The sequence below is a fragment of the Peromyscus californicus genome, unplaced genomic scaffold, assembly GCF_007827085.1.
Source record: "Peromyscus californicus insignis strain IS unplaced genomic scaffold, ASM782708v3 Scaffold_7__1_contigs__length_154581171, whole genome shotgun sequence".
Lineage (NCBI taxonomy): Eukaryota > Metazoa > Chordata > Mammalia > Rodentia > Cricetidae > Peromyscus > Peromyscus californicus.
The window spans coordinates 19,895,031-19,921,276 of NW_026294595.1; the positions used below are offsets into that span (position 1 = coordinate 19,895,031).

Genomic DNA, 26,246 nt, shown 5'->3' on the forward strand with positions numbered 1-26,246 from the left:
TAAACCATCTATCTTTCAATCACTTGTCATTTCTACAAGCTTAAGTGTTTCCATTTTTGTCATTATTCATTAAATTTGTCCAATATTTTAAAAAGGACACCTATAAGGTTTGGTGTAATTTATTAAATGTTCTAATTTGAGAATTTAGGTAATGATTTGATAGCTGTTCTACAAAAACATTTAAAGAATATAAAGAAAGTTGTATCTAGTATGTCATTGATTAAAAAACAAAATTTATGATTGTCACATTGTAGCTTATAAATGTGTCATTTTTTCTATATCAGAAAAAGGCCTCAGATAAACTGTAGAAAGAAACATCTTCAAAAGCTAATGAAGAATATGCTTCCTTGTCATAGGTAATACTTTCCCAAATAAGTGTAAATCAAAGGCGTGATAACACATAAGATTCCCTGGCTGTGTTATCCCTTATTCATCTTGTAACTTTGTTGCTGGTTAAAAATATAGACATGTTAAGAAATGTGCTAGACTATGAAGATGATGATGTCTTCCAGCCAAAAACTAAACAAAAAAGGAAGCCATGAAAATATTCATCAGGAGTTATTATGTCTTGTGCTGTTCTACTCTTGAACAGCTTTTACATAGGGGGAAAAATCTATATTATGTAATTTGAGAAATGAAAATGCCACTGGAAATTTTTATCCAATTCATCCCACAGTGGGACAGATAATGCATGTCACAGAAATAATTCCTTATAATAAATATTTATCTATGACCAGGCTACCTGCTCAGGATTTCAGACATTTGGGTAAATTCTAGAATTCCCATAGGGCAGAGCTTCTGGGAATACAGCTTAGTTGTTCAGAAGAGAGTTCATCTTACTGTGGACTCTCCTTAGCTCACATACAGCCCTTCTAACATTTCTGGTTTTTCTGAAAGGGAGACCTTAGTGGAGTTGACACATGCAAGAGAGTTAAAACAGAGCTGCCCAAACCACTCTGGGGCTAATATCACCTCGAAATTATAGTCATTCATAAATAATACAGCAAAAGTAGCAAAATATGTAATTTTCCTTACAGTAACATCCAGGCTGTTGGTTCCCCTTTTCTCTAGTCTCAACTATACCCCTTTCTCTTCATCTTGGTTTTCAGAAGCTTCTAAAGAACATGAAGGAAGTACATAATCTTTTCTAAGCATTGAGCTATTTCCTGCCACTAACATTTACTATATGTTCATAATGTCATCTACCTACATGTGACACATAAAGAAGAACAAACCCAATTACTGTACCGTGCTGCTCAACTGGGACCACTCTTAGCTAAGAACACTTCATATCTCATCTTGTCACCAAATGCCAATCACACTTACAGGTCAGTGAAAGGACCCTTCCAAACAGCAAAAAGTCCTGATGCAACTTTGATCTAGTTCACTGATCTTTCCCGAGAAGCATTTCTGTGATATACAGTATTCTGGGGCATTAGTTTCATAAGAAAGCTTTTAATGTGAGGTGAATTTTAAAAAGTAACCATACGATGCCTTAATAACTGAGCTGCACACAACACTGGGAGGGAGACAGATCTTTGCTAAACAGGATCCCACCTGCTGTCTAAAAAGCAGAAACAGCCCTGACATCATTGATGACTGATTCTCCAACTTGAAATACCTTATTACAGCATAAGGAAATGCTAAATTATTTCCATCGTTTTAATTAAGAGGATGGGAAGCTACGGTTTCATTTTTTTCCTCTCTTACTTTTATCTTCCCTGCCATAGTGATGCAAACAGCAAGGAGCATGAGTGTGTTGTTGTCCTAGCTCTGTATAGCAATGCACTGCATTGCATGAGGCCAAGATAAAACTTCAAGTACCTATTGATGTTTTCACTTCATTCTGGCTTATTTTTTATTTGTTTATTTGTTTCCCTAAATCAGTGAGCAGCAAATAAAAGATGCATGCTTCCATTGTCAACTCAGAAACCATAGGAGCAGGTAACATTCGACAGACTGAGTAGGTTGTAGTTATATATTTAGGAATACACACACATACACAGAGATCAACAACTACAACTAACGAAAAAATTGGCCATGGATTTGAAAGGATGCGAGAAGGGGAATGTGTCAGGGTTTAAAGAGAGGAAAGATAAGTGGGAAATTATAAAATAATATTATAATTTCAAAAAACTAAAGAAACACTTAAAAATAAGCTACAAAAGAATCCTGAAGCCAGTCAATGGGCACACACATCTCCAAAGTCTTTAGCTGCTCTACTCACTAAAAGAAGACCACTCTCCCCGACTTTCCTTCACAGTGATGAGCATAAAATCAGTGCATGGCTCTTCATGCTGCCAGTGCTCCAGGACAGTGAGTGGAATTCCACTGGTACAAGAGATCTGCTTTGCTTAGTTGGTTAGGACACAGAACAAACAGACCAACCAGCCTAAATGTTTCCAAAGTAAAGCTACTAAAAGTCTCTAAATGAAACACTTTTCTCCATTATTAGAACTGGTACTCTGTGAGCCCATTTTAAACCCCAAGTTCAAGTATACCCATAATCATATGTTTTATAACAAATTCAATTTAAAACATTTTTAAAAAGAAAGGTACATTTAATAAATAAAATGTTATCACTAACAGAATTCTGTTTCTAAAACAAACGTCAAAATATTGAGGAAGATTCACCAGTATCTCTAAATGAGTGGTGTTTTGAACTTAATATTTGATTAGACAATTGTTAGCCCTTAGTGTAAACCCCATTGCAGTCATAAACATCAGTTCCTCTTGCTTGCTTTCAGTGAGTCTCCTCCAACAGTTCAGGATTATCCCAATATTCATGCCTGTTGTTACTTTACAAATGTATATTACTGATTTTCTTTTATAAACTATTCCTATTGGGGTAAGTGGTGTGCAGTATCAAGTATGACTGCAAGAAGATTGCCTATGGAGGTTTCCAACAAAGAAGTGTTTGATTGAAACAAAGTGTGAAACATATCGGGGGAGGGAATCCTCCATTTCATGAATTAAGAACTATAGCTTCTTGCTTAATATTGTTCCCTTTCCTCTTGACCACAAAGCCTACAACCCGCGCCCCTCTCCATCAGGCATGCTTCATAAAGATGTTCTTAAGGCTTATAAATTTTACTTGTGCTCAAGCATGATACTACGAAGCCAACATAACCGATTAACTGTATCAAATTGCCTAATTATTATTGATTGTCAGATTGACAATAAGACAGCACAGGCTTGCTTTGAAGTGAAGAGTTAGAAGGCCACAACATTAATTCATGTTGGAACTCCAGCACCTTTGTAAGCAACTTGCAAGCCAGTTAACTACCTGTTCTAAGGTACTTAGAAGAGCCTCTGCCTCAATGATCTCTCTCTCTCCCTCCCTCCCTCCCTCCCTCCCTCCCTCCCTCCCTCCCTCCCTCCCCTCTCTCTCTCTCTCTCTCTCTCTCTCTCTCTCTCTCTCTCTCTCTCTCTGTGTGTGTATAAAATGTGGTACATTAAGTAGAAATTGTATGTGTAACCAAAATCGCCTATTGTCTCTGTTTCATTTGCTCTAAATGCAAGAAAACTAAAACAAACTGATGGCTTTCTTCCTGGATTGTGCAAATGTGTGGAATCAAATATTCATGTGACCTTCAAAAGCAGTTGATCTTTGTTATAGACTTAGGTCCTTCTTAGCAACTTGTTTCCCTTAAACGTTAAGCCAGAACAATATTGCCATAGCAACTGTTTGTTTTTCAAAATCTGTAGGCAGATATTGTCTTCAAGCTAAGGGCATGGAGGTGATTTGTATACTCCATTATCAATTCCAGTGTCATCACCTTTCCTTGATACAGTGTGACATTACCATGTGCCACCCCTCTCTAGTCATATCCTGTTACTGTCAGATAAGCTCCTTCGGCAGAAAGGGAAGCAGTTTCTCTTGAGTCAGGTTTATCACAATTCATTTTCCCTGAGTATCCCAGGCAATATTGTCTGACTCAATAGAAACATCGAAGAATCAGCTTTCTTCAGTACATCAATATTTTGAATTAGAATGCTTCATGAAAGGGAAATTGGGCACATAGGACATGGGTTAATGGTTTTAAAGGTCCGAATCCCACACTCAAATAATTAGGGCTGTGTATATGAAGTTGCTAATTCAAAGAGACAAATGAAGAATGGAGTGAGTTTCTCTTTAAGATTTTATATACAAATATTTTTTACAAAACAACTTACATGCTATCTCAAGGAAATGGTCAAACATGTTATGAGGTTTATAAAAGAAACTCAGAGCAGCAATTTCCTGAGTTTCACTCAGTTTAGCTTCAAAAAAGTCATACGTCCCTCTTGTAACTCAATACTTGCTAATAGGGTTAGGAGAGCACTCTTCCTTCTCCAACATAATTTGAAGTACACGACATGAAAACATGGTTAAGGGAAATTAGCCAGTCTAGGTGAAACATTGTCTGTAATATTCCTTCATGGTATTCTGGAGATAATTCAACCACATAAGTTACAGCAGTACCCTCTTGTTACTAGTGTGTCTCCAAGATACTTCATTAAACCAACAATGTTCACCAAGTGTTTACTATCTGCTGAAAGCTATGTAGAAACTAAAAGTTTTATTTGCTGGTAAACAGTAACAAAAAAGAAGCAGTTTCTTCACATGGGATTTAAACATTCAAGTATGGATCATTAGATTGTATAATTTTAATGTGGAGGCTAAATTCATTTTCTCATTGTCCCCCTCCATCTCTCCATCTTCTCTTTTTTCCTTCTTTTTTGTCTTTCTTCCCCTTTCCCTTTCATATAAACCACGAAGAATTATTTAGAAATAAAATTAATCTCAAATGGTAGTGCAATAAATACAAAGATGCTGGGAATCCATATAGTATTAGAGTATACACACACACACACACACACACACACACACACACACACACACACACACACAAAGATAGTAATGGAATGAATATACACCTATACATGGAATATTCATGGAAAATCATTTGAATGTTGACCTTGTGACTGAGCCTTGAAAGCGAAGGGAACAGTCACATGATTTGGGTAGCTGAGTGCATTGCAGCCTCACATGTGGAATGACTCAAGGCAAGTTCAGTACAGTTGAAGAAGGAAAACAGAATTTCTGGGATAGAGAACTGAAGAGGTGGAGGCCGGGGCAGGGGTAGGGACAGGGACATAGAATTGGGAAGGTAAACAGTAAGTTAGAAGGTTAGACCCTCATACTCTTTCAAGCAGCTCATATTTTATTCTCAGGATGGGAGGAAGTTATTGACAAATTTTAAGTAAAACAGTAAACTAAATTGAGTTTTAGCAGACTACTTTAGAATATGGAATAGAAATTTTAGGCTCAAAGCAAAAGTCTACAGAACCCACTTATATTACAGAGTGAGGTAAAAGAATTGGTAATTAAAATCCATTAATCCACCTACTTTCTAATTAGACATTTCTCCTATTAAATAGGTTTTATTTTTATTTCTTTTTATTTTTTTTTAATTTTTTATTTTTATTTTGCAATACAATTCAGTTCTACATATCAGCCACGGATTCCCTTGTTCTCCCCGCTCCGGCCCCCCTCACCTTCCCCCCACCCCACCCCCCATTCCCACCTCCTCCAGGGCAAAGCCTCCCCCACGGACTGAGATCAACCTGGTAGACTCAGTCCAGGTAGGTCCAGTCCCCTCCTCCCAGGCCGAGCCAAGCAATCCTGCGTAGGCCCCAGGTTTCAAACAGCCAACTCATGCAATGAGCACAGGACCCGGTCCCAATGCCTGGATGCCTCCACAACAGACTGCTGGCAATGGTCGAGAGACAGCCTGAACTTACCTACTCTGGTGATGGGATGGCCAAACACCCTAATTGTCGTGTTAGAAACCCCATCCAACTACTGAGGGATCTGGATGCAGAGATCCATGGCTAGGCCCCGGGTGGATCTCTGGGAGTTCAATTAGCGAGAATGAGGAGGGTTTATATGAGCGAGAATTGTTGAGACCAAGGTTGGATAAAGCACAGGGACAAATAGCCAAACGAATGGAAACACATGAACTATGAACCAATGGCTGAGGGGTCACCAACTGGATCAGGCCCTCTGAATGGGTGAAACAGTTGATTGGCTTCTTTTTATTTTTTATTTTATTTTATTTCTTTATTTTTGAGACAGGGTTTCTCTGTGTAGCTTTGGAGCCTTTCTTAGAACTCACTCTATAGCCAAGGCTGTCCTCAAACTCACAGAGTTGTGCCTGCTTCTGCCTCCCAAGTGCTGAGATTAAAGGCATGCACCACCACTGACGGGCTTGAATAGGTTTTATAAGAGTAACAACTATCAGAAGGATTGTTCTGAGTTTCTAGTATGTTCAGTGTGTTCACAGGAGGGAAAGCCACCACACATAGCTACACCACATTGCAAAAGAAAAGCCCCCAAAAAGAGAGAAAGAGACTCTGGAAGAAAAAAGACCATCACTTACCATTTTTAACCTTGCAAGTTCTGTTGTCTGACTGCATTATATAGCCTTCCACACAACTGCAAACGTAGGATCCGTATGTATTTCTGCAGGTCTGGCTGCAAGTACCATAAATGCTACATTCATCTTGATCTGAAAGAAAAATTAATGTCATTTCTAAGCAACTTTATGCTTGGAGATTTAAATTTTTCCTTGAAGAAAGTATTTATTTTCAAATAGATTATTTTTTTAAAAAGATGAGCTAATTAAAAAAAAAACTATATAAAATAATTCCAACTGAAAGTCAAGCTCATTGCTCTCTTAATATTTACCAAGTAAAAAGATCATATTTAGTATTAAATTATTTGTTATAAAAGGGTCCAGACTTAAATTGTGATGGTCATGCTAACTAAACAAACATGATTGTCTTTATAATGCTGTAAAATGCACTTTAGTATATATTTGTTAAATAATTCCAGTATTTATAGGAATGGCCTTTTCACTCTTTTATCTAAGAATTAATCTAGTAGAAGTCTTCTGGTCTTCAGATTAAACGTGAGTTTTGAGCCAAACCATGCAAACAATCTTCACTATTTTGAAAAGGGAAATTATCAGACACTTGTTGAAACTAAAAATGTTATCATTTTTAAATATTTAACATTTTATTTTGTTATTGTTGTATACATGTGCCTGTGATATATGTAGGCATACATGAATTCATGACATGGATGTAGAGGTCAGAGGACACATTAGCAGAGTCAGTTCTCTCCCACATTTGTGTTCATGAGTTACAGGCATGCAACTCAGGTTTGGGCAACAAGTACTTTCATCTGCTGAGCTATCTAGCTGGACCTCATGAATTTTCTCTTAATTAGATTTGGGTTATCATCTATAGTCTACCTTCTCCTTCTATTGTTTCAATTGATAACTGCCTTTATCAGAAAAAAATTCTTTCTCTAATTGAGTCTTACTATTTATAGAATTCACTAAATATAGAAAGCACACTTAAGTAAAACATAAGTATAGGCCCCATGTCCAATAGCAGGTGGCCAACTCAAAACAAACTCAATGATATTATTGGAGCATTTTTTTGTTTTGTTTTTTCCTGCCTCACAGATCTTTTACTTACATAGCATGGTTTCCGATTTTGTTTGAATGGGGTGTGTGTGTGTGTGTGTGTGTGTGTGTGTGTGTGTGTGTGTGTGTGTGTCTGTGTGTGTGTGTGTCTGTGTATGTGTATGTGTGTTTGTTTGTGTCTGTATGTGTTTCTTTCCTTTTTTTTGTTCTATGTTTCACCTGTTGTTTGTTTGTTTAAAAAGTATCCCATTGTATTATTTTCAAATGCCTGTTTGTTTTGTAATGAGACACAGAAAGAAAAGGAGTGGATTTGGGTGGATGGGAAAGAAGAGAGAATATTAGAGGAGTTGAGATAGAAGAAACAATAATCAGAATGTACTAAGGTAAAAAAAAACTTTTTTCAATTAAAAAAGAAAATTCCATAATAAACTGAGTTTAAACAATATTAGGATTTCCCTAGTCTAAACAAACAAACAAACAAACACACACATTACAATTAGAGTTAGAAGCTTCCAACAGGCATTGAGATAACATAGGGATTTGATCTGAAGGAGTCATGCTGTGGATATCGATCGCTCTGTATGCTGTGAATGTATTGCTCTGATTTGGTTGATAAATAAAATGCTGATTGGCCAGTTGCCAGGCAGGAAGTATAGGTGGGACAAGCAGAGAGGGGAATTCCGGGAACGGAAAGGCTGAGTCAAGAGATGCTGCCAGCTGCCTCCATGAGAAGTAACATGTAAAGTACTGGTAAGCCACAAGCCATGTGGCAACTTAAAGATTAATAGAAATAGGTTAATTTAAGATATAAGAACTAGATAGCAAGAAGTCTGAGCCATTAAGCCAAACAGTTTAAATAACATAAATGTCTGTGTGTTTATTTGGGTCTGAGTGGCTATGGGCCTGGGCGGGACTGGAGATATCTCCAGCTACAGAGTCAAGTGGTGTAAGGGTGTAAAAGAGGAGAAGTAATTTATAGTTCTGATAATAAAGTAATTTTTATGTTAATCTGGAGGACTGTATATATTCCATACAACAATTGGAAAATACTAATTAGAAAGGAGCCAAGTTATAATCTTTTGTGGTAATATTTTCTTTGTGCTCTAACAAATAAAGCTTGCCTGGTGATCAGAGTGTAAAGCTAGCCATTAGAGGCCAGGCAGTGGTGGCTTGCACCTTTAATTCCAGCACTTGGGATCTCATGCCTTTTATCCTAGTTCTTGGGAGGCACATGCCTTTAATTCCAGCACTTGGGAGGAGAAAACAGGAAGTGATATGGCTAGGCAGAAAGAGGAAGAGATAAGGTGGGGTGGAAACAGGAGTTTGTCCTTTTTGGTCTGAGGATTCAGTAGAGGTAAGAAGGGGCTGTGGCTTGCTCCTTTGTCTCTCTGATCTTTTAGCATTAACCCCTATATCTGACTCCAGGTTTTTATTGTTAGTACCAATTATGATTCACACTACATCTGGCATTCAATGTGTCCAAATTTTTGTCATGATATTAATTGTCATATAGAGTACTAAGTCTAGAAAAAGGCTTTATCTAGCTTCCTGTATGTGATTTCAGGTTTGAGTCTCTATAAGGGAACTAGGAATTAAGTTTTTGTACTCTGGATGTACATAACTAATATTGATCTTTTAACTTCTTTGAGATCTGTTGAATATGACATTTACAGTGTCTAAGTTTTCTGCAGTGAACCATGACCATGCCTAACAATGACCTTTGAAGTCTTCAAAAGGATGGTGGGGCTACACAAGAAGATTCCACATCGTCTATGATAACACCACTAGGCTGAAAAACACAACCCAAAGATCAGCTTTGGACTGCAAATTGCTCAGTCAGGATTATTTTGAGGTGGTTAGCTGAGATGATCCAGCCTCACAGACTACACTACCCTGGACTTGAGACAAGCCCTGCACTTTCCGATTGCCCTACTGGACAACAAATGATACAGCTACCTCTTGCAGGACTTGACAATTGACTCAAATTTTTCTTTTCAGGATCCCCTACAGATGCCACTGCCCCCAGACAGCAGGAAGGAAATTTAAGAACATCATGCCTACATTCCCTTGAGGTGGGATGGGTGGTTTTTTGTTATTCATTGGGTTGTGGATATTTGTCATTGTTTAGGGGGTTGGTTACAAGTTGTTATTGGTAATGATCTGGAAAAAGGCTGAACAAAGTAGTTTAGATTCTGGGTTCTTGTTTTGAAAAGAACAAAAGGGCAATATTGAAAGGATAGCATAAAAGGGTAGACTATTGAATCCACTTTTAAAAAGTAACTGCTTGTTTTAAATATTGTATATTTATATAGATCTTTGTATATTGATACAAAGTTAAGATTATTTTTGTTAGAACATACTGTAATACATTTCTAATCTTGTTCAAGGTATTGTACCTATCCATTTCATTTAACAATATAATGCAAACTGATAGTTCTTGAAGTTTTTGTTACAAACTATTTAGGTTAATAAATAAATGCATGTTAGTAGCTAGTCACCTATTATGATTAAGCTTGTGGTCATATTAGGTATGTTTTCAAAGTCAAATGGATATACTGTAGGTAGACAGGTGGTCTTCAAACACTTCAGGGATCTACAGAATATGGCATGTAAGATGTTTTAATAACATTGGTTCTTTATTTAATGACAATTAGACAAATCTGCTCCTGGCAACACCAATCTACTTCAGAGAAGATGATGGGCAAAACTCCACATGGGGTTTACTTTCTTTGTGGCCAAAGTTAGCCATTGGGCAAAAAAATGCCCTTGCCTTGACTGCTGACAGTATGCTGTCTAAATGGGACAAGCAGGACACAAAAGAAAGGACTGTTGAACTTTGCCAAGACAAAGTAGGACAGCCTTTCAGAAAATCCTGATTCACAGATATATCTATCAGATATTCTAGACCTCTAGGGCAAAGATAGATGCCCCAATGTTGCAAAGAAACCTTGGTTGACTGTCTAGGTAGCCAGTTGCTTCTGTCATTTCTCACATTTTTTGGAAGTTGTTTGTTTGCCCTTCCTGCTTCCTTAGGCAATATTATTTTCTTCTCAGGTCTCTGATGGAGTTGAAGACTTTATAGTTACAGTTATAGTTATAGTTATAGTTTTCCTTGTTACCTGATTCAGAAAATAAATTCACTAAAGAGGTATAAAGTATATAAGGTTGTGAGATGTTAAAAACTGTTGTTGGTAATGCAAGTTAGAATAGAAAGTGAATTAGGTACAACCTTTTGGACTCACCAAGATAATATAGATATGGAGTATTTTCTCTGAATTTATCAATTGTTAATGGACTAGACATTGTTGATGTATTTATTGACTATATACATTGCATATAGTTATTGTACTTATTATATATAGTTTTTCTTACATTAGTTATAACCTTACATTTTTTATTTTAGACAGAAAAGGAGAAATGTAGTGATATTTTATTTGTGCTCTAACAAATAAAGCTTTCCTGGATATCAGAGTATGGAGCTAGGCCCCCCAGGCAGTAGTGGCACACACCTTTAATGCCAACTCTTGGGATCTCATGCCTTTGATCCAAGTCCTTGGGAGGCACATGCCTTTAATCCTAGTACTTGGGAGAAAGAAACAGGAAATGATATGGCTGGGCAGGGAGAGGAAATGATAAGGTGGGGTGGAGACAGGAGCTCTTCCCTTTTGGTCAGAGGAAACAGTGGAGGTAAAAAGTGGCTGTGGCTTGCTCCTTTGTCTCTCTGATCTTTCAACATTTATCCCTATATCTGACTCCAGATTTTTATTGTTAAGACCAGTTAAGATTCATGTTACAATTTTTGTTTTCTAATTCTAAATGAATTTGGGTTAAAGATGGATTGATGAAAGTAGAGGGAGAATTTCAACTAGAAAACCAACAAAATATTAACTTCAGAAAAATAAATTATATATATATATGTATATGTTTGCTGTGTGTGTGTATGTGTTTGTGTGTGCATACATTTGTTTGAGACAGTGTCTCATGAGGTCTGGGTTGGCCTTAGAACTCCTATGCAGTCTGGTCATAAACTCCTAATCCTCCTTGTGCTACCCCACCCAGCTCATTTTAAATTAATTATATTCTGAGGTCAGTGGCAGTAATAAAAGAGAAAAGGGAATAGACAAAACTTTAAGAAGTAGACTAAATAACATTTGAAAGCTAGATAATAGAAGTGAACAGTCATCCAATATTGAAGTAAATAATATAGGAAGTGTGGATTTGAGTAGAGGGAGATTATAAGTTATATTTGTGAAAAATGTTTCAGGGGTCTGTAGGGTATTCTTTGGGTAATGTGCAAAAAGCAATGGAAAATGTAGGACTGATGTGAGAGACAGAGAGACAGAGAGAGAGAGAGAGAGAGAGAGAGAGAGAGAGAGAGAGAGAGAGATCTGACCTCTGACCTAGGCTTGGAAGTTAGTAGTATATTAATACTAGACATAAAAAGAAAAGATAAAATTGCCTATTCCCCACAGTGAAAGGAATCTGAAGACAAATTTATCTGGTATAAAATAGTATCTGAATGTCAGGAGGACAGGTATGGAATTGACCTCCATGAAGATGCCCTGTAGGGGACTCCGTTATCTTTGAGGATATTATAAACAAGAACTTTTCAAGGATGTCAATGATCAGAATTAAAAACCCAACAGAATCCAATAAAAACTGTCTTTGAGAGTCAGAAAATAGGGTACTGATCTTGGAATAATATAAGACTCTTATATTACATGCTAAATCATTTTCTAACATGTACTGTATGTACAGAAATTGCCTTACTTGAATGACTTTCACACTGTGTTGTGAGACATATACAAACAACAGTTTTTACTTCTAGGATGTTGAAATCCTTTAAACGTCCTTGAAATTACAGTAAGTATATAGTTTTTAGTATGGTAACTGAAACAGAGGATGTGTGAATATACTAAGAAATATGCTGACATTTCAAACATCTCAAGTATTAGGGATATAAAAGGGAACAGTGATGAAAGGGTTAGCCTTTCTCAGCCATAAGGGAAAGATGATCTTCAAAACTGATTTAAATGAATAATGAGGTTACAAGCCATCAAGGCTTGAAAAGTGTAATAAAAGTAACAAATTTAAGAACACAATGTAGTCAGTTGAGAAGATCTGGACATTAAAGAAGGATGACGGCAGCTATGATGTGATGACGGCAAACAGAGGCAAGTTCTTGGTAGACCTTTGAGAGTTCCTTCTTTCCCTTCCTCCTTCCTTCCTTCTTTTTTTCTTTCTTCCTGCATTCCTTCCTTCTTTCTTTTTTCTTTATTTCTTTTTACTCTCTTTTGTAATGTGGAAGAATATGAACATGTTGTTTGACTGCATAGTGAGGCAGCAAAGAGCAGTTTTTCAAGGTATGTAAGAGAGGTGGAAACTGGAGAGTACATTAACCAGTACATGAAGTGGGTTGAATAAATATGAAAATGGAAAGAGTGAATATATGAAGTAGATTGTATGAGAATAAAGGAAATACTGATGTGTTTAAATGTAAGTCAGGAAAGGTAAGACGAGTAAGTTGATTTATAGGTACTAGAGGGTACCTACAATGATCTGTGTTGAGAAAAGTAAACCCATTGACTAAAGCTGAAGGAAAACAGACAACTAAAGCATAATGTAGGAGAATAAAGAATTCCATGGGTTAATTTAGAGAGAGATTCTCAAGAGACCTGTAGCAGATAATAGCTTCCCACTTCCCAAAGGTCTTTCAGTGCAATTTCACAAGGCAGGGTCTTGTGACAACCCTGCTCTCCTTCCCATGAGAAGCTCCAGCAGGGAGGCAGTCCAAAAAAGATGGAGAGATGATCTCACCTCCAACACACAACCATCTACTCTTTGGAATGACAAGGAAAAAAAGCACAGTTGTTTTGTCCTTCCTTCTGCAAGATTTTACCACACATTTAGATTTCAGTCAGAATTTGCTGTGACTATACTAATTCTTCAAATATTAGTATGCTTATCTTTGTGATCACCTCTCAGTATCATTATGATAAAACAAGGAAAGGATGGAGTAAGAGAGAGGGAAAGAGAGAATGAAGAAAGAAGAAATAGAAAAGGGAAGGGGGAAGTGAAAGGAAGAAAACAGAGAACACAGGGAAAAAAAAGAAAATAAACTTACATTTGAATTCTTGTTTCACGGTTCGCATCTGGGAAAACCAAAGCTAATAAAGGAATTTAATAAGGGAAAGCAAAAATCATTGCTGTGTAGCATAAGGGGGTATTTAAGTTGGGAAAAAATTAACCTATATGGAATTCTTTCCTCTGACTTTGGATTTCTTTATAGTCCTATAATAACTTGCAGTCATGGATGGCTCATTTGAAGTAAGTACTTTGGGGGATAGAAAGAACAGTGTTTGGAGCTATGTCTACAGTAATGTTGAAAGAAATTTAGCTTTACATTTGGAAAAGTTCAACTCTTGGTTGCAGTAATGATGCTTATTTACTTTCACAGGTTTTCCAACTTTAATATTATTGGTTTCTATTTTAGTTTTACTGATATGATTATGGTATCCCAGAGAGAAATGTGATTAATAATTTCCTTTGTTCTTTTAACCTAGGCAGAACATATTGCTGTGGCATTCATGTAACTCCACAAAATTGGCTGCAGAAGACTAGGCATGCCATTTCTTGAGATGATGCCTTCTTTTTCCATGTAAAGGCAAGGAATTTTCTGGAAATACAGTTGAAGAGAAACAATTGTTCCACATTCTTGGCCACTAAATAGTGCAAGCAAAATAAAAGGAATTCATTTTCTATGAGTTACTTCCATATCTTTGCCTTTGTTTTTTCCTTCTTTCAACAAAAGAAAGTGACTATGGCTGAGCTTTTACCATTAATTAAGAGATTAATGATTCCTATACTTCAATTCACTTCTACATTTGCTCCAAAAAGCACAAAATTGAATCTTTTGGATTAGTACTTACTGAGAGAGAAGGATGCCCAGAGGTCCATCTCCTAGCCCCAAGCATAAATAGTGAGATCAGGTCTGAACTGGAAAACTGTAGCATGTCCATAGATGCTTATATTTGAACCACTTATCTTGGTCTGACTTTCATTATTATGAAGACATTAGTGTTGGTCTGATTTATTAAAAAATGTGAACTTTCATGTATAGTCTTCTGACTTTTAAAGGTTATTTTAAAATGGTATTTTGTCTTCCTATGGCAGATTTAGGATAAGTTAAATATTTGATTATGAATGCTTTTGTAACATTTGTGTTTCACACAAAACAAACAATAACCTAAAAGTCAAGTCCCAAGTATTTTTCAAAAGAAAAAGAGCTTCTTCATGATGAATATTGATCCTGTAGACTTGAAGTTTTGAGTTTGAATGAGACTACCTCCCATAGTCTTGTTCATTTGAATGTTCAATCCCCAGTTGGCAGTGCTGATTAAGGAGACATTTTTGAATGATTGATGAGTGATGAGATGAGAGGTGTTGTTTCTGTCACTGGGTGCTTTGAAGTTTAAAAGACTCATGCCATTTTCAGTCGGCTCTCTCAGCTTCCTGTTTGTGGTTTAAGATGTGAGCTCACTCTTCTAGCTCCATGCCTGCCTGCCAGTATACTGCTCTGACATGTTGGTGATAGACTCTTATCCCTCTGGAATCATAAGCCCAAATAAACTCTTATGTAAGTTGCCTTGGTTATGGTGTTTTATCACAGCAGCAGAAAAGTCACTAAAATAGTCTTAGTTCACTTTTAATGATTTCGACATCAAGATTTTGAAAATTCTTTTCATTCACAATTCTTTTAAGTTTAAAATTCTGTATTAAGTCAAAAGTGGAAAAATAATCACCTAAGTAAAATTACTTCAGAAAAAAATAAATTATTTTGAAAATATTGTGTTTATTAGTGATTTGCACAATGAAGTATTCTGTTTTTGTTATATATTGCATTTATAAAATTTATAAATATATCTTTGTATATAATCAGCATATTTAAGCATATATGTGTGTATAAATGTTTGTATATTTGGTACTATGTAAATGCACACAACATATTGTGTTTATAAGTACATAAAGATTATTCATATGTCAATATATGTATGTATCATTGAAATCAAAATAATAGAGCAATGACCTATATTATTTCAGTGTTACAAATGAATCATTTTGGAGAATAACCATTTGCAGAAGAATACTCAGAAAATTTAGACCACTTAACCCTTTGGAGAGCTGGATTCAAACCCAGGGACTCATACATGCTAGGCAAGCATTGCACTACCAATTCCTGGCCCCCCAAACTAGAATTAAGAAATGGAAATAATGTGAAAGTCAATATTTATATTGACTTCTGTCATATTAATAAAATGTCAGATTCCAAAGTTATTGATGTCAAAACCTTAAAGAATATTGCATACTTAGTAATTAACTTATTTAATGGCATATCTACTATACTGCAGCAATATGATAAACATAAACTAATTATGAAGTTAACATAAGTGAATCTAGTGTGGTAGTGGAGTACTAAAAAATACTACTGTTATTTCCAAATTTTGCTATTACTGCAAAATAAATTGAAAATTGGTACAAATGCATACATAATGTTTATATTTTATAGGTAATGCTAGCCTTTATATTTTAAGAAAGAAGAAAAGAATTGTAAAAATTTAACATGACAAATTATTGTTTTCAGATATTTAATTAAATTTCTATCAACCAAGCCTATGCACAAGTATTAGATACTATTTTTCTTTGGATTGTAAATGGTGTCTCAAGAAGAATGAATAAGAGGCTTCATACTTGACCCATAGAAGTATTGAGAAGTGGGGAAATATTTAGAGGAATGGGGTCTAGTAGGTGGTCTTGGATTATCAATACTGCTTTGAAGGGCCTGTGGATCTCCACTTTCCAGTTCTCTATTTGTTCATGGCACAGGGGGAAGGCTTTGTTTATTGTGCACTCGTATTAAAATGCTATGCTGCTTTTTAAAGAGGGTCTGAAGCTTCAAGACCTGTGAGCCAAAATACAGCTTCCTTCTTCTTAATGTGGTTATCTCTGGTACTTGCTACATGCCAACCAATACAGAGAGAGTTACATTTCATACTTGCCTTTGCAACTTCTCCCATCTTCTGTTATTTCAAATCCATCCTCACAGTAACATCTTGTAATATTTCTGATCACTGCACATTTAAACTGGCAATTCAGCTGCTGACAACTGGGTAGCAGTTCTGTAGAGGAAAAAATATAGCCTCTGTATCAAATTGTGTACATACAAATGTTTAAATTTAAATACTACTAATATTAAGCATAGTTGAACCAAGGAGAAAGCTGTATCTATTGTCTTAAAAACAGACTGGTTTACATTTATTTGAAGGATTGGTAACAACAGTTAATGTCAATGGGTGTTCAGTTTTCAGCACATTAGAATATTACTATGTTCAAATAACAAGTCTTTTGAAATTCTGTTAATGAAATTATTTCAAGAGGAAAAGTGTCAGTGTGAAGGTTCATTTCCCCATCTATGCCTTCTCTGCCTGATGCATCAGTTGATTTTCTATCTTTGGAAGCTTGTTTTGATTTACCAATCCATGTGTAACCTGCATAAAATCAATGGGAGTATATTCTATCTCAATAATTTACTTTTCATTGGTGAAAAATATCATGGAAATACTAGACATAATATATTTCATAATGCTTGAATTCTTTCAGAAGAAATACATCATTACAGAACAAGTTAGCAAACCCTCCAAGTAAATTCAGATTCATTGTGATAAATGCACAAGGCAGAAGGTGATAGGAGCACACATTGCCCTATCAGTTGCTAATGAGAGTAGGAACTGCTAGCTTTGAAAAACATTTCAATAGAAGATATGACTGCTTATCTGACTTGAAAAGTTTGTTCTAATATATTATAGCAATAGAATTTTCCCATAGGATGAATGATAAAAGTTTTGAAGACTACAGTTAAGTGAGTAAAAATATGATGCTCCTTGGCAAAAATTTAGTTGGTGCTTTATAAAATACAGAAACATAGACAACAAATCAAAATAAGGTATCTGGAACATTCTGAATTGAACACTGGATATTTTAGTAGGATATAATTGCCTCTACTCTTCCCTTAACTTAATTACTTTCAAATACAACATATTTCTTCTCTTAAAATTCAAAACCTCCTTCCTAGTATTCACTCACTCATGCCATCCTAGTTTCTTATTTCTTTCAGGAACCAAGAGTGGTCAGAAGATATTTTACTAGTTTTACAGTCTGTAATCTGTTTCTCTGTACAAATTCTTGACCCCCTGCATTTCAAACTTAGCTGAGCTAATAACCAAAGTCCCCATGCTATCATTTCTCTGCTAGTCCTGCCTCCTCTCTCCTATTCAAGGCCATTGCTTAAGTTGTGCTCCTCTTCCCCTCCAGATCATTATTTTTTGTTTATATTAGGTCTGGGTTGTCAAGATAAAGCCTTACGCTATTTACAAACTTTTTGTTGGAACATAGCCATATTCATTATTTACATACAGCTTCTGACGGTTTTCATACCACCTCAGAGACCAAAAGGCCCTCAATGCATAAAGCATATACTTTTGCCTATTGTAGAAGAGGTTTTCTGAAGGTTACACTGGTTCATTTTCAGTACCAAACATGCCTTTTATGTCCCCAGAATACAAAGGCCTTAGACTTCATCTCACCCATCTCTACCATCACTATTGCCAATTCTTCTATTTCTTCTTTTTCTATGTGTATGTTTAGGTGCATATAACTATGTATATATCTACTTTTTTCATGTATTTCTACCTTAAACTTATTTCATTAACTTACCTTCAGGGCTCATATAGGAAGTCCTAGTGAACTTCATGCTTTAAGTGCATTGGTCCTGCATGACCCTCACTTGACTTGACCAATTCTCAGCTCATTCTGCTTCTAGTATATCTAGTACTATAACTAGTACTTGGCTTTCCACCAATTTCATGGACTATTTGTTGAGTTATCTTTCATTTTATCTACCTGAGGATGTAGTATGCCAAGGCAGAAACTGTGGTGATTTTTGGTCTGTTTGTTTGTGAACTCCATTGTTTGGAACATAAATGTTGTCCTTGAATTAGAAGGCTAATTTTTTTGTCCTCAATTTCTAAATTTCATAAACAAAATAATTATTGAAATTTGTATTATTGAATAATAAATAAAATTGAAATTATTACATTAAATTTTCTCTTTTTGAAATATGTATAACTATTTTCATTTTCTTAATGTAGCTCCAACTAATATAAAACACAACTATATCTACTTTGTAGTTCAAATACTGGATTCATGCTAACAAAATGTGGATATAGATGTTATTAGTTATTTAATGAACAATGTCCATGCCTTTTATGTAAAGAATGCCAATACAACATATGGAATAACTGATTCTTCTAACTCAGCTCTGCTTACTATGTCTGGTGGTAATTTAAGAATCAGTCAGAGGGGAAGGAGGGGGAACTGTGGCTGGTATGTAAAATGAATAAAATAAATTAATTAATTAAAAAGAAATCTCTTTGAACCTTCATAGTATTTTAGAAGAGGAATTTGTATCTGCAAGCTCGGACAGTATTTAACTCTAAATATAGGAGAGAACTTCACTGTCTGAATTTTGACTATCTGATTGAGGGTAGTATATAATTTAATTAATTAATAAATTATTATTGTTAATTATACTTTAGCAATTAGTTTCTAGAGACACAGAAAGTAGTAATAATTGGTATTACATCAATAAATCAATAAAATACCTTGACTTTAAAATGAGAATTAACATTAGTAATCAATTCCAGTTAATTAATATTAGCTAAACCCACAAGATAGTTCATTTATCTCCCAAAGTTGGATCATTGAACTGTGACTCAGTGGAAGCAGTCCAAACTTTACTTCAATTTGCAGGGCACTTCCCCCTGTGCTCCCTGAGAAATCATCCAATGCTAAGCACTCTGTGTAGGTTCACTTTCTAAAATGTTGTGTAGATTCATGTATCAGTTTACAGTATGGCATAACACTGACCATGGGAGACCAGAACCCATGGTTAGCTCATGGTAATAAAATGGAATGTCTGAGAGTAGCAAGGGATAGGAAACTTTTTAACTGAGGGTATTAAGGAATAAGTTTTAATCTATGTATGACTGGTGAAACAAGGAAACACACATGCTTTCTGATTGTAACTTTCTCTTTACTTCTTGAAAATAGTCTCTGACTCTTTCTGTCCCCACACAGCTACACATCTCCACACTGCTACATACACCTACATAACTTTACATATATGCATCTTTTCACGTGGCTACACCTCTTTCTTTTACATACTTTCTCTTCTACATCTCTTTTCTACACAGCTTCATCTTCCTTGCCTCCACACAGTTACAAACCTTCTACAGCCAAAGCTAAACATCTCATTTACAAGCTCTCTCACCATACAGCACTTTACACAGTTCCTAGGCACAGCTCCTCTACATAGCAGCAGCTCTTTCATATAGCTCTCTCTCTCTCTCTCTCTCTCTCTCTCTCTCTCTCTCTCTCTCTCTCTCTCTCTCTCTCTCTCATACTTACTCACACATATATACTTCTACATTATTTACAGCTGTCTCTCTCACACTCACACATACATACTTCTACATTATTCACTCACTCTTTACTCACTCACTCTTTTACCCTCTCACTCCCTCACACTTCTCTCATTCTTCTTCATCTCTCACTCAGCACATTCACATTTCACTCACATTTTGTAGCAACTCTCAAATAGCTCTACACAGTTGTCTCTTTCCATACTGCTGCTGCTGCTCACAGCCAAACTCTGGACAATTATAAACTATATTTTCAGGGCCCTACCCATTCTCTCAATACAAGATAAGTCACTTAGTTTCTCTTAGGCTAGTAATGCACATTGACCCATGTGCTTAGCTCTAAGTTGGTGAGGGATCCCAGACAGTAAACAATTGGCTGAAGCTTGAGCAGTCAGGGTACAAGAAGAAATAGAGCTACTGCAAGGAGATATATCTCAATGTAAACAGCCTGGCCTTGATTTAGCAATAAACAACACCTAGGAATTAGTCTTTGTGTATTTTCTGCAGGGGCAGTTTAGTCTGTTTTGGACTTGTTCTAAGGCCTTTGCAAAACATGTAAAAGGCTCTCTTTGAGACTGAGAATAATATTACTTTCCTGTGACTATAAAGAAGAATATTTTGATAATATATCTGTTCATCAGAATTAAACAGCTTAAACATAAATCATAACCTAAACATCCACAACTATAAGTATGCCAAAAGATGTAAAACACACTACCAATGGACTGTGGAAAGAATGCCACAGCTGTTCTCTTAAGGAGGCATAATGGTGGCATATGAGAAAATTACAGACAGAAAACAACCAGTTTCTACAGCTAGTTACCCCATGGCTTTGCCAGATGGGGCTCTTCATCACGGAGTTATATGTCTGGTGGGTTGACTTGTCAAACACTAATTGTCACCTGCTGCATACTCCCATGGCCCTTAGTAATGGCACAGTAGTGAATGGGGTCAAGTAGAAAGGATAACAGTGTAAATACTAGTTGTAACATGAGGCAAAAGAATACACAAAAGGCCACTGATTTTATGATTTACAAAGAGAAGGATTCATTCATGATTAAGAAACATGGAAAGGCATCACAGAAATAGTTGTGAAAAACTGAATTCAAGCAGACTTTGAATGGAAGGTTGGAGAGATGGCTCAGTGGTTAAGAGCATTTGCTGTGCAACCATGAAAACTTGAATTGAGATCCGAACACATACATAACAAACCAGAAATCATCTTACATGAGCCTATCATCTTTGCTATGGGGAGCAGAAACAGGAGAATCTATGATGACTTCTGATTGTCAACCAAAAGGAAAAAAATGAGTTTCAGGTAGAGACCTTCCCTTAAATGAATAAGATTAGAAAATTACCTGATACCGTCCTCCGGCATCTGTGTGGGGTATTCAGACAGCTAAATGCAGAGAGGCACACTGTTTTGTGCCCACACCACACACACATGCATATACATCACACACACACACACACACACACACACACACACACACACACACACACACAAATATCATAATGAAATCATAGAGAACAATTATAAAAATGTAGCCCAACTAAAAGAAAATGATGAATAAATACTCATTCCCAGCTTCTCCTTCTTAATGTCTTAATTCACAATAGAAAACCCAAATATTCCTTGTTTCATCTGTAGACTCCCTCTAATTGTGTCATGCCTATGGGACAGGAGTGTGAGCCACTGGAAAGTTTCCAATGAGGGGAGGATAGGCAGACAAGGAGAAATAAAAAACAGAGAAATACTGTATCTAGAAGGTCAGATTTAAACCCAGTTTGTGATCTAATGTTAAAATATAGAAAAAAATCAGAGCTACATTTGAGTCTACTTGGTGTCCCTTCACAAGGATATGTGTATGTATAGGATGAAGGAAGGAAGACAATCAAACAACACATGGAATTGTAGGTAATTGCTAAATATAGACTCTGCTAAGAGATCACAAATAATTCTGAGGAACTAGCAGTGTGAAATTGAAATTTAATATTAGACTTGTTTATAAAACCACTATTAATTATTGTAAAGTTATCTGTTTGAACTACATAGCATCTATGTTTAATTATAGGCAAAATGATAATTCTTGTGTATATAATTAACAATGAATCACCCATGTTAGAAAGTTTGTTCAAGTACCACAGAAATGTTATGCTTAATTATCATTTTTTTCTAGAATGCCTTTCATGTGGCAGAGTCATTGACTCATGTGCTATCATCATAGGATTTAGTCTCAGACTCAATTAGCAAGACTACAAAAATCTAAATCAGTAAGATACCCAATTGGGACCTCTAGACATATCTGATCACAATTTTCAATATTGTCACAAAACATGATTGCTTCTTTCAATTAAAGAGAGAAGTTAGTATTTCAAGGACTCAATCTGATTCAATTGATGAAAACTTTCCTACTTTGATCTATTTTAAGGACTCTTTTCAATGACCTTACAAAAATTATGAAAAAGAAAAAGGTCAAAGTGGTAAACTAAAAAGAGATCCATATATTATCTAAGGCAAGCTAACAATTTCCAAGTATTATGTAGCCTTGTAACATCTTAACTTTGAACTTCTTAGATTCATGAAGTAGATTTTTAAATTCATATTACTAGAAAATAGAAAAAAATAAGATAAGAACAAATGTTAATTCATACAAACTCCGTGATCACTTTTACTTTTTATATTTCTTTTTGTTTAGCAGTAAGTAGAGTATTATATTGAGATAATAAAAAAAATCCTATGAATCAATAGTATTTTAAATCTCCTCTTCCTTGCAGATTTCAGAGTATGTAGTCCTTCCAAGAGCAGGGAAATAATCACTATCAAACTTCTAGTTTCTACTTCCTGGGCATAAATGATGGTCATTTTTCCACATCAGACCCACCTATCTGTCTTTAGGCTATACTGTTGATAGTATTCCATTGGATGGCTATGCTGCAGTCTATTTGTTTACAAACTGGTACACATTTAGTTGCTTACAGTTCAGAATTACATTATAAACACTGAAGTATGTGTTGTATAAATACAGATTATAATGTTAGTTGAATAAGTCTGAGATTTCTGAGTTACATCGTAAGAGAACATTTCACTTCAGAAGAAACTAAAAAAATGTTTTCTAGATTGGCAAATAGTGCTGGACACATTTTTGTAACTTTATGTTTTGTTCATCCACATGCCTGTTCTCTTTTCAGCATTCTAGTATCTTGAGGAGAAGAAGAAATTTAGAAGTCTGGCAGTATGATTCATTACAATGCCCTTTTCTATTAGCATTTTAAGAAGTCTAGGTCTACTTTATCTCCACATTAATTTTAGAATCTTCATGTCTTTTCCTACTTGAATGTTAATAGAAGTAGTGCTTAGAGAATGCCATTTTCTAATTTAAAAATTAGAAAATATCTATCTATACTTACTGTTGATTTATGAGTTTTTTGACTTTGTAGTATATACATTTTATAAATGCATTACTGTATCCACATTTATAGTTTTGCATTTATTAAAAATGATTATTTATTAAAAATGATTATTTGTTGAAATGAAGTAGAATTTAGAAATTAGTTTAAATTTTATTTGGCAAAAATGTGTTCTATGGTATTGTTAAACTAAACAACCTGAAAACCTATGAATTAAATTACATAATAATTTTGGCAAATTAATGATATTAGCAAATCAAAAAGAGTATTATTATCACAGATTCTTCTGAGTTGAAAAGAGAAGAGAAAAGTGAAAAAGCTCTATACATTTGACAACTTCACTGATCCCCTCCTTAAAAAGACAAACCTTCAATTTTTACTTTAAATATGGTCAAAATTAGCTGAATGTTTTCACCGAAAGAACACTTAAGCCACATGATATCACAGAAGAGTATATCAACTAGTTTTTTTTCCTTAGAATTAGACATAGAAAAAGGTTAGGCTGAGTTTCAGTTCAGAGATAGAGTACTTGTTTTGAAAGCACAAGGCTCTGGTTTCCGACTCCAGCTACAGAAACAAAATAACAACAGCAAAAAGAAAACCTATATAAGCTCTTCTAGAAACAGAGCTGTTGGGAACACTAATGAGATGACAATTGCCTTAATCATTAATAAAGGAAAACAAAACTTTATATTGAAGATTGAACTGTGGCATACATGGTATCATAAAGTTGCTTAAACCTCAAGTGAGGAGATATCAATACTCCTTCTCAAGAGATTCACCTTTCTAATGTTACCAAGGGTTAGATTCTGATTCATATCAATTCAGTTCTTTTGGGGAGTTAAAAATATAAAATTTTAATGAATATAAAATCTCTATAATTTGTAGTGGATTATGTAAATATGGAACCACCAACCAGTTTAGGAAGAATGAGGTGAAAAAAGATGACTACTAAGTGCTTTATTCTAGCAAGGCCATGATATTTAGAAGTATCATGTAGGTTGTATTGATATTTCACATTTAAATTTTACAGTAATCGTGTATACTAGTTTGTTTTCTCTGTTATTATAACAAATATCCAAACTCATTAACCTTGTAAAGCTAAGTGATTTATTTACCTCACAGTTTTGATGGTAGGCCTCCTTACTAATTTAGCTTTGGTAAAGATGTCATGACAGATGGTACTACGAAAGCCAGAAGATATGAGGGATAGACAGATCACATTTTAAACTAATAAACCAAGTAAAGATTCAGAACACAACTCAAAAGTTTATAAAACTTTCCATAATAAGACTTCACTCCATGTAAACAATGTACCTCAGAAGACAGTGCCATGGACTGTTGTACCAGTATACCTCAACTCTTAAAATTCATCATACCTCAAATGCCACACTGGGGACCAAATTTCCAACACACAAACTTTTGAAGAAATATTCTTAAAGTACACCCATATCTTAACAGCATTAGATGCTAGTTTTGGTAATAAAAATTAACACAAATTAGGACTTTATCATGATTAGTACATTTAATAATAACTGTATGACTAATGCCTAGAAAAACATTAACAGTCAAGTACAAATTGCACGTACACAGTAAGGGAGTATTTCATTTCAAGGAAGAATGTAGGTAAAAGAACACATAGTGAAGAAAACTGTACTCATGTAGATTACAGAAGGATACTACTTACATATATGTAAAGCACAACTCAGTCACATGTGTACAGCTTATGTGAAAGAAATATGACAATGTTTGTAATTTTACCTACGAGGTTAGAGTAGGGGAGGCAACATGACTAAAGTCATCTCTTCTTCAATAGGGAGTTTAGTTTTCCTAGCAGAATTTCTACTTATTTATATTTTAAGAAATATCTATAAGTAAATCTCTACAGAATGTGAAGAAAACACCTTTCCCTACATGAGTTAACATTGTTCTTTAAAATCTCCAACAGTGAGCTAATCCTTGAGAAGCAATGTTGACAAACCTGAGATGATATTTGTATGTTCAATACTGTGAGGAAGCAAAAAACAAACAAAATGGTTCAACACAGGGCATAACACATGTTATCTCAGAAGGCATTTGTGTTGAGCCCAATGACATCTTCTGACCTATTTCCCAAAGTGGAAACTAGAAACAAGAAACGCTGTTTATAAAGAAAGGTGAATAATAAGTAAAATTGCAACAGACAAATCTATTAACAAAATTTAGGTGGAAAAAATGAAATAAATGAGTACTGACCGACTTATCTATTTCAGTTTTTGTCGCATTAAGAAAATAAATGCATGCTAGAGATTGATGCTTATGGGAGGGATGGTGTTACAGGTTTTGATAATCTAACTACACAGATTATTCATTGCACAACATGAGAGGACTGTTGAAATGATTTGGTACATGAAGGGCACTTAATGAAAGCTAAATGTAAGACCAAGTGCACATCTGTGATCCAAGAACTTGAGAGATGCAGGCAGAAAGACTATCAGTTCAAGGTCATCCTCTGCTATTCGATGAGTTTGAGGTCATTCTGAGTAAACGAAACTCTGCCTCAATAAGTAAATAAATAAATAATACATACATACATACATACATACATAAACTAATCCAAATGAAGAGCCAAACAAATGGACAAAAATGCTAACAAAAATCCAAGAGTCAGCCTTGTAGAACAGAAGGCATACCTTGATAACATTAAAGTCTTTAGTCATAAAAATGGAATTTTGAACACAGTGAAGCAGTGTCTAAAAATAGAAACTGGGCAGTGGTGGCGCACGCCTTTAATGCCAGCACTGGAGGCAGAGCCAGGTGGATCACTGTGAGTTCAAGGCCA

The 26,246-nt window shown here is 35.3% G+C and overlaps 1 protein-coding gene across 5 annotated transcripts in view; it reads right to left on the reverse strand.

The window, feature by feature from the left end:
* The window catches only part of Lrp1b (LDL receptor related protein 1B), a 1,950,932-nt gene that overhangs the window by 1,079,357 nt on the left and 845,329 nt on the right, over window positions 1–26,246 (reverse strand). For all 5 annotated transcript variants that reach the window (XM_052726598.1, XM_052726596.1, XM_052726595.1 and 2 more), the window contains exons 4-5: window positions 16,535–16,654; window positions 6,426–6,554 (exon numbers count right to left, since the gene is read on the reverse strand). In XM_052726598.1, the coding sequence (XP_052582558.1) occupies window positions 6,426–6,554; window positions 16,535–16,654 (249 nt within the window). The remainder of the gene's footprint in view (window positions 1–6,425; window positions 6,555–16,534; window positions 16,655–26,246) is intronic.